Source organism: Mandrillus leucophaeus, unplaced genomic scaffold (genome assembly GCF_000951045.1).
Source record: "Mandrillus leucophaeus isolate KB7577 unplaced genomic scaffold, Mleu.le_1.0 Scaffold180, whole genome shotgun sequence".
In the NCBI taxonomy this organism is placed as follows: Eukaryota; Metazoa; Chordata; class Mammalia; order Primates; family Cercopithecidae; genus Mandrillus; species Mandrillus leucophaeus.
Genome location: NW_012101810.1, coordinates 1,374,489 through 1,384,267, shown reverse-complemented (window position 1 = coordinate 1,384,267; position 9,779 = coordinate 1,374,489). Strand labels below are relative to the sequence as shown.

The window sequence follows — 9,779 nt, the reverse complement described above, 5'->3', positions numbered from 1 at the left end:
AAATGGACTCTTAGGTTTTCATGTAACAGTTTTGGTTTTAGCTCTTAAATTTAAGTCTTTCATCCATTTTGAGTTAATTTTTGCATATGGTGTGACGCTGGGGGCCGCATGCATTAAGTATTAGCATATTTGTAAATATGTACGGTTACAATACATGTGGAATAAAAACGGATAAGTAAAATGCACATTTGTGTGTTTATAAAATATGTTTATGACAGTGTAAGATACTTTGTGTGTGTGTGTGTGTATACACACATATAAATGGCTTTGCCTAACCAAGGATTATTTTTCTGTATAAAAATTTTTGTATAAAGTTTACTTTTGGTAATAGTAACATATAAATAAAACCATGTAAACTTCGGTTAAAAAAAACAAAGCCAAACGTGGAAACCCAGTTGTCCTGGGCTCTGTTGAGAAGTTTCCTCCACGTGGAATGGGCTTGGCCCACGTGCTGGAATCAGCTGCCCTGGGCCTGAGGGTTTCCAGGCTCCCCAGGCTGTTCCAGTCACTTCTACTTCCAGCTTTGTGCCCACCCCAGTGTCATGATGACAGGAGCATGCAGTAGGGTTTACAATCGGGATGCACATGTCCTCTGACTTTGAGGAGAGAGAATGGCTTGAGCCCAGGAGGTTGAGGCTGCAGTGAACTGTGATCACGTCACTGCACTCCAGCCTGGGCGGGACCCTGTCTCAAAAATACCCACAAAAAACCAACATCAACAAAATAATGAAAGCGGCCGCAGGCTATGCCTGGAATGTCCCAGGGCTGTGAGTGGGGCCAGTGGGCCTGCCCCGCTCTGAGAGTCTGCAAACACAGGCATGGCAAGAGAAAACCGCGCCCTGCCCTCAGCTCACATGCACAGAGCACGCAAAGCCTGGTCTCTAGTAACATGGACGCAGGAGAGCTGGCAAGGCAGAACCGTGGGCTCCGCCAGCCTCAAAGGACACGGGCAGCTCCAGCCCACCTCCCAGCAGCTGGGTTTAGTTCAGAATCTGTCTCGTTTCATTCTGTGAAACCCCATCTCACATCCTGCCCCTGAAAAGGACAGCTGCCCACACTTGCATGTGCAGACATGCGTCACATGCACACACGCATGTGCAGACATGTGTCACACATACACACACGTGCAGACACATTACACACGTGCAGACTCACGTCACACGTACACATGCATGTGCAGACACACATCCACACGCACATGCAGACGTGTCACACATACACATGTGCAGACACACACCACAAACATGCAGACTCACGCCACACGTACACATCCATGTGCAGACACATCACACACGTGTAGACTCACGTCACACGTACACACGCATGTGTAGACGCACGTCACACACATGTATAGACACATCACATGTACACACTCATGTGTAGACACACATCACGGGCACACATGCACAAGGGCAGGTGGCCTCCCTAAGGTCGTCCTGTGTTGGTTTCTGTCCTGAAGGCCGGCGATGGGGCTCCTGGAGGAGGCAACGCAGCTCTCTTAGAACAAGGGCACCAGGAGACCTTCCCTGCAGCGGGCCCTGAGGGTGGCCCTTTCAGACTGTGGCTTCCACTGTCAGGGCCCCAGTGTGCACAGACCTCAGCCCCCGGGAGACGCGCCCGCCCTGCCGTGCACACACCTTGTCTCTGTCATACATGTGGAGCAGGAGCCACGTCTGCCTTGTCTTCTGAAACCTCCAGTTCTTGTGCTTTTGGGACCATCTAGGGAAAGGAAGACAAACATCTCAGGGTGCTGGGCAGAAGACTCCTGGGTGCCTGTCTGCCCTGACAGATCTGGGACGCCTCATCTCAGGAGACAGAGCCCCACCAGGCGCTAAACACCAAGGCCCCGGGTGAAGGGGGTTTTTGGAGCCCCTCCCCTGCCCAAGGTGAGGAGCCACAACCCTAGGCCCTGCTGCCGCCTGCCCAGGAAGCTCGTGGACGCCACTCTTACCGTGGCCACCCCACGGCTCACGACTCCCCCCAAGTCCCCAGGGGCTCCCCCGCCCCATGGGTCACACGGATTTTACAGGGGAGGGAGGATGAAACGAATTTCTCTGGGAGGAAAGGGAGCACCTTAATTGACGATGTACTTTCCGTATGAAAATGGGAAGACGGTGAGGAACACTCCTGAGTCCAGGCCCTCACAAGGGGGCAGTGGGCCTGGGGATGAGCAGCTCCCGGCTGCCAGAGGGGCGGCTCCCTGGGGCCACAACCGCCCTGCCCCCACCTTGCTCCTGCACTGGGGCCTGTGGACATCAGGCAGCTGCCGGACGGAGCGAAGCCGGCGCTGTGGCTAGGGCAGGGCCAGGCAGGGTTTAGTCCAGAGACCTCCTCCCAGACACGTGTTTCCAGGGTCAGGCAGGGCAGCCAAGCCCAGATGCCTCCATCAATGTGCAGGCCGAGGTCTGAAGACTGCAGGCTCAGCACAGGCGAGGGCCCTGAGCCTGTTGTGAGCACTGCCCAGCCCGCCTGTCCTCACTGCCATGTGGGTGAGTGGGGTTCTGTGGGTGGGGAGTCCCGTGGGTGGGTGGAGTCCTGTGAGTGGGGCGTCCTGTGGGTGAGGGGAACCCTGTGGGTTGGGAGTCCTGTGGGTGAGAGGAGTCCTGGGGGTGGGGAGTCCTGTGGGTGGGTGGAGTCCTGTGGGTGGGGCGTCCTGTGGGTGAGGGGAACCCTGTGGGTTGGGAGTCCTGTGGGTGAGAGGAGTCCTGGGGGTGGGGAGTCCTGTGGGTGGGTGTGGGGCGTCCTGTGGGTGAGGGGAACCCTGTGGGTTGGGAGTCCTGTGGGTGAGAGGAGTCCTGGGGGTGGGGAGTCCTGTGGGTGGGTGGAGTCCTGTGGGTGGGTGGAGTCCTGTGGGTGGGTGGAGTCCTATGGGAGGGGAGTCCTGTGGTGGGGAATCCTGCAGGTGGGGATTCCTGCGGGTATGGAGTCCTGTGGGTGAAGAACCAGCTGTGTACCTGCTAGGTGACACACCAGCCCCATGTGCACTGACACAGGGTTCCTGCGTGATGAGAGGAGCCTCCAGGGAGGTTTAACTTTAGTTCCTTTCCTTTTAGACAGCCCCACGTGGTCTGATCCCCGGATGTCCAATCCGGCCAGCATGGGCCCCTGTGAGGTGCACCCGGGCCAGCCAGGCCATGGCGTCTGCCTGCTGGGGGCTGCTTCCCGGCTGCAGGGCAGGAGTTGGCGTCTCAGCTCTGCCACCTTCTAACTCCCCCACCTTGAGCTGCTGCTTCCACCAGCCTATTTCCTCCTTGGGAACCTGGAGCAGTGACCCCACTTCACGGGTGTTACCGGAGCCCACGCACGGTGAGTCAATCACAGCTGCCCTGCACACTGCCCTTCCATGCGGCCCGAGGCCACAGCACTGCTGCCCATGGCCCTGAACCAAGGGTGCCTCTCTCTCACCCAGCCCAGGCAGGCTTCAAGCGGAGCCCGTCTCCCTGGTCACTGAAGATAAACCGTCCCGCTCTTGGCCTCGTCACTGGGGGAACAGACACAGCGAAGGGCAGGAGAGAGGCTCAGTGTCGCTCAGTGTCCCACAACGCTGGGCGAGGCCTCCTGAGTGATGGCCGCCTCTGCCACTCACCCTGGGGACCGGTCCCTGTGCAGCTGCACAGTTCACAGGACACAATCCTCTTTCTCTCTGCCTAGGTGGGGCAGGAGACAGGAAGCCCCATCTTGGAAAAGGAAAGAGAACAGCCAGAGAGAAGTCCCTTGTCCCCAGCACAGCAGGGGCCACAGCCACTGCAGGGTCATCTGTCTACAGCAGCCCAGAGAGAAGGGCCTCCTCCCCTGTGGTACTCACCAGCTGGGTGGAGAACCAGAGTCCCTGTTAGCCCACTGGGCTTAAAAAACAAAAAGCGGGGGCAGCCAGGCGCAGTGGCCCACGCCTGTAAGCTGAGTACTTTGGGAGGCTGAGGCGGGCGGATCATGATGTCAGGAGACTGAGACCATCTTGGTTAATATGCTGAAACCCTGTCTCTACTAAAAATACAAAAAATTAGCCAGGTGTGGGTGGCACACGCCTGTAATCCCAGCTACTCGGGAGGCTGAGGCAGGAGAATCGCTTGAACCTGGGAGGCGGAGGTTGCAGTGAGCTGAGATTGCACCATTGCACTCCAGCCTGGTGACAGAGCGAGACTCCATCTCAAAACAAACAAAAAAACCCCCACAAAAAGCGGGGGCTTCTTGCTGAACCCCCTTCCAAAAGAAAACAGAGAGGTTCTCTGCTGAGACAGCATTTGAAGCCGGCCCACAGCCACAGCGTCCACGTGCTCGTAACGGCAGCAGGAACTGCCGACCGGGGCGAGTTGACAACCCAAACACCACAAAGGCCTGAGCGGGGCTGGCACAGGCAGGGGCCGGGTCTCATGGGTTGGCTGCTCCTCCGATACTGGAGCTGGGCTGTCCCTCAGCAGCAAGGCAGTGGGCCTGGGTAGGGAAGGACCCCAAGAAGTATCTCCTAAGCCCCACTGATGGGATCGTTTGGCCTCTACTCTGGCCTTTCATTCCAGGGTTCCAGGCCCAGAGGCCACAGGCTGCAAGGAGGCTAAAATGCCATGCTGTGCTGGGCTCCGTGGGGGGCCTGAGGAAGGTGGGCTTGGGCTGCCCCACGGCCGGAGTGACTTGCTCTCATCCCTCCGCAGGTGAGTGGGGGACCCTGTTCCGGCTGGATCCGTGCGGCCCGGGTCCCAGCTCCTCTCTCTCCTGTGGGGGCACCACTTCCTGCCTCGAGCAGACCCAGACAGGGGGTTGGCCCCTGAGAACAGCGAGCTCAAGCCTGCAGGGACCTGGGAGGCAGCTGTCACCTCGCCACCCGCCCCCAATGTGAACACCCAGCAGTCGTGGAGTCGTGGCTGAGGCCCTGAGGCATGCTGGTTTACTTCTTTCAGCCATATGGAAAATAAACCTTCAACTTTCCGTGTTAAACATATAAACTCTTCTTTCTCTTTAAGAAGGAGCAGGCTTCCTGCTGACAGCCATGTAACTACCACAGTGGACCCCGCAGCCCAGAGGCCCACGGAAAGCAGAGGGACTGACCCCAGCACTCCCCCGCTTCCAACCATGCAAGGCCAGAGCAACATGGCTCCGAGCTGGGCGACCAAGTCCAGGGCCCCTGCTAGGGAAATGAGGGGACAGTCACAGCCCAGGGAAATAGCACACAACGGCCACAATCCCCCACCCTAGCCCTGCTGCGCAGCTCCCACCAGTCCCAGCTCCACACAAAGCCAGTAGTACCCCAGGAAGGCTGCAGAGGAACTGAACCCTTGAGATGCCAAGAACAGCCCAGGGTATGGCCACCGGTCACAGGCCAAGGTCACTGTGTGCAGACGCTGCCCAGCCTGCGACCTGGGTTCTAGGGATGGGACATGGAAGACCCCACGGGTGCTGGGTCCACGTGTCTGGGGGGACAGAGCCTTCGGGGGATCTGGAGGGGAGACCCCCAAGGCATCCTGGAATGGGTGGGGCACCCCCAGAGAGATGAGAGGAAACGCTCCACCACGAGAGCTCACCAGAACAATTCGGGGTGTCCTCCGCACAGAGCCCACCTGGCCGCAGATGGCTTTGCTTCCAGGAGGAACCCCTCGTGGAAAGCCCATAAGAAAGCCCATAAGATGGCCACGGGCCACGGCGGCCAGCACGTCCTTCCTGAGTGCCAGCCCAGGGCCTCTGCAGGGGGAGGACAACTCAGGGGCATCTACCTTCACCTCTGCCCCTGTGCTGGGGGCTCTGTGGTGGGCCAGCCGTGGTGTGGCTGATGGTCCCCAGCAGCCTCCAGGCTAAGGGCATTCCCTTGTGGGAATCCCTTGGCTTCCTCTCTTTGGAAAACCCTGAGTTGCCAGGGATACCGTGGGCCCCACACATCCACGTGGGCTGTGATCTGGCAGCAGATGCGGCTGGGCTTGCGGGCGCCCTTGGAGACCCCCAGGAAAGAGGACAAGCTCCTGCCTGGGTGCCCGTGTCTGTGGCTGGCCCCCTGGTGTGTGGCGCGCCTGGGAAGGGGCTGCTTTGTTTTTCGGGAGTAAGGGTCCCCCCTCCTCCCACATCCAGGACACAGCGCCTCCGCACAGGACTTGCTGCTTCAGGGTTGCGAGTAGCACGAGGGGACCACGGGAAGGTCCCAGAGGGTGAGAGGAGGGTGAGGCTGAGGATGGGAGCAGGGCGGGTTCCCAGGCACCCAGGACGTTCCTGTGGGGAGCTCGGAGGGTGTGCGATCATGGAAGGGGAGCCAGGGCACCCCCAGGGTGAAGACCAGGGAGTGGCAACCATGCTGTGGAGCGGCTGGTCCCCCCTCCTGCCCACGTCCCCAACGTCCCCCTCGTGCTAACAGAGCCCACACTGAGAGCAGCCGAAGGCGCCGACAGACGCGGGGAGGAAGGAGGACAAACCCCGCCCACCTCTGCTCCCCGCTCGCCCCAGGCGTCAGGGCAGGTCCAGAACAGAGTCACCTGCTGGTGGAAACAGGAAGGGCGCAGGTGGCACAGCCGCAGGCCCCAGTCGCCCTCTGCCTCCCACAGGGAGCCCACGGTCCATTCCTGTGGCTGGCGCCTTCCAGGCCTGTGTCCAGCCACTCCTCTGTCCAGCCCACACCCCACCCACACCTGGGCTCAAGGCGCTGTACCAACGGCCTCCAAAGCCCCCTGTCTACAGCGACTGACCCTGAGGTGGCCTGTGGCCCTGCCTGCCGAGAAGCAAGAGTGGGTACAGGAGGCAGCGGCCTCACACCACAGCCAGCACTATCCCCTGGGCCACGCACATTCTCGGAGCAGGAAAGAGCTCTTGGGGTAGCCCTAGGCACCTGGCCTCAGCCCCACGTTCCCCAGGGAGGGGGAAGCTAAGGCTCCAGAGAACTGACTGGTGCAGAGACCCATGATGACTCAACTGGTTCCAGCCGGATTCACCCAACGCTATGGCTGAGCTCCTTCTGCAACCCTCCAAGGCAGCCTAAGCTTTGAGAAGCAGGAGGCTCACCCCCCTTCCCCATTTCCTGAGCCCAGCGCTGAGCCTGGTGCAGGGTGGCCAAGAGCCCCTCTCCTGCAGGTGGAAGGCCGTCCTGGGGATGCACACACAACACACACGTCCACACACACACACACATATAAACACACATGCACACATGGTTATACAACACACGTATACACATGCGCGCACACATGCATATACACACATGCACACACGTATATATGCACACACGTACATATGCACACATGTATACATAACACGTATATACATGCACACACGTATACACACGCTCGCACACATATGCACAATACACGTATAAGCGCATGCACACACACAACACACATAAGCACATGCGCACACACGTATAACAACACACGTACACACATATACACAACACATACATGCGCATGCGTGCATACATATACACATGTGTACACACACGCACACACGTATACACAACACATGCACACACGTACACATGCACACACGTATTCACAATACATATACATGCGCGCACACACGTATACACATGCGCACACATATACACATGTGCACATGCACGTATATACAACACACGTATACACATGCACACACAAGTGCACACACGCAGTATACACAACACACATGTGTGCATGCAGTGTGCACATCCATGCAAGCCCCGCTGTTCATTCTGCCAGCTGCACAGGTGCACCGGGCGTCGTCTCTCTGAGGGGCTCCCACAGAGGTGCGGCTGGAGTCGGTCCTCCTGGGCAGAGCCAGCACCCCCCACAGGACCCCCTGCCCCTCAGGGTGACCCCATCACAGGGACCAGACCCAGTTCTTGTCTCTGAGAAAGCCAGCCACACAGACGCTGTGACATTCCTTACTCTAGGCGCAGTCCAGCACTCAGGGAGACCGACGGAGCGGACAGAAACGGGCAGCAGCCTGTGCTGGTGAGCACCGGGGAGGTGGCCACGGCCCGCAAGGCTGTGGAGCCCACGCCAAAGCCTCTGACCCCTGCAATCCTGCATCATCCACCCAGCAACGTCGCAGGCAGCCAGGGAGATGGCGTCCTGAGCCTGGCACCTCACGATCCCCGTCTCCCCGCTCTCGGGAGGCAATGGCACCTCCTGTCACTGTGAGTGAGGGCTGAAGGCCACCCCGAGTTCCCTCCTCCTCACCCCCGCATCCAAGGAGCACCCAGGCTTGGATTCTTCCTGCGGTGAGCATGGCTGGGACGAGGTTCACCATCGGACTCATTTCTAAGAGCACAGTTTCGGGCAACCCCTGCACAGGTGGCAGCTCTGCTGCCGCCCCTGAAAGTTCCTGAAGGCTCTGAGCCATTCAGACAGAAAAGTCAGTGGCGGCAGCACAGGTCTGGCATGAATGCTAATGCCCCACTACTCTAGAACCTTCCACACAGTGTGTGCGGGTGAAGGCTGCGACCCCCTCGGGCAAGGGTGGAGACACATGCCTGGGACAAAACTATGTGGGGCAGGGCCGCTTACGCGCAGAGGTAGTCCAGGGCCAGCTCAGCTCCCGAGCGCCTGGCAGGCGGGTGATGGGCTGCAAGGCCTGCCTCCCGCAGACGCTGCCTCTCCTCTTTCCTCCGTTCCTTTTTCAGCTTCCTTTCCAGGACCCTCTGCTCTTCTGGGGACAGCTCCAGCTCTGCGTCCGGCACAGGCCTGAGCACAGCTCCTCCCTGAAAATCAAGGAACACATTAGGCTTTGGAAATGGAGGGTAGCCAGAGACAGGTGCGCTGCCTGCGGCTTCCCGAGCCCACCCTCGCCTTGGTAGTGGCAAAGGCTCTGTTCCCAAGCACCAGGCCCGGCCCTGGTCGACACCATCCTGTTCAGCCTGTGCTACAACAAAGAGATAGCCGGGTCACGTGAGGATGGCCAGTCCCGCGGGCAGGCGCCAGGTGCCAGGGCTAACGGCCCAGAGGCCCCTTCCCCACCCCCATCCACCTCCCACAGACTCTTGCCTCTAGAAGCTCTGTGAGGCCCTGCCCCACCCCGCAGGGCGTGGGAAGATCTGGGCCGGTCCGCAGGGAGGGGTGAAGGCCTGCCTGTGCCTGTTATCACACAAGCCAGGCGCTGGCCCGGGACATGACCCAAATCCCGAGGTCGGTGCTTGGGGCCTGCTGCTTTCGGGCAGGTCACTGGCCACCTGGCTCCGCCTGGGCTGCAGGCTGGGGACAGGGAGGGCGACCAGGACCCCAGAGGGAGGGAGAGGGCCCGCTGTGACAATGTGTCTCCAGCCACATCTTGCCAGGAAAGCACAGGCCCTCCGTCTTGCCCACCTTCCCCTAATTAACAAAAGAAGTGGATGGCGCAAAGCGTCAGAGCCGGGGCAGCTGGGCCACAGGGTGACCACGAGGTGACCCCAGCTACTGTTCACACGCTTCATCTTTCCTGGAAAAAGTCAGAACATCAGTGTAGACTCTGGGCAAGGCCACGAGCCCAGGGAAATGGTTTGGGGCGTGGGAATCAGAACCAGGCACCGCCCACCACGAGCCAGGGCTTCCAGGAAGGGAGGCTGGGCACGTACAGCCCACACCTGTGCATCCCACCCCAGGGAGAGCAAAGTAAAGTGAGGCAAGGCCCCCCCACCAACAGTTATATATGCAACCCACCCCCCAACACAGACACACATTCACAGACTCACCCCTGACAGCCAAACACAGCCCCCATCCCTCACCCATGTTCCCACACCGACTCACACACATCCACAAACACACCCACACCGACATACACCCACCCACACTACACCCACCCACCCACATACCACACCCACACACACCCACACCCACATACACCCACACCCACATACACCC

The 9,779-nt window shown here is 59.4% G+C and overlaps 1 protein-coding gene across 1 annotated transcript in view; it reads right to left on the bottom strand.

Moving 5' to 3' along the window:
• Window positions 1-9,779, bottom strand: part of LOC105537864 (chromosome unknown open reading frame, human C7orf50) — a 139,789-nt gene that overhangs the window by 1,615 nt on the left and 128,395 nt on the right. The window contains exons 3-4 of the mRNA XM_011977565.1: window positions 8,451-8,644; window positions 1,638-1,719 (exon numbers count right to left, since the gene is read on the bottom strand). Coding sequence (XP_011832955.1) covers window positions 1,638-1,719; window positions 8,451-8,644 — 276 coding nt within the window. The remainder of the gene's footprint in view (window positions 1-1,637; window positions 1,720-8,450; window positions 8,645-9,779) is intronic.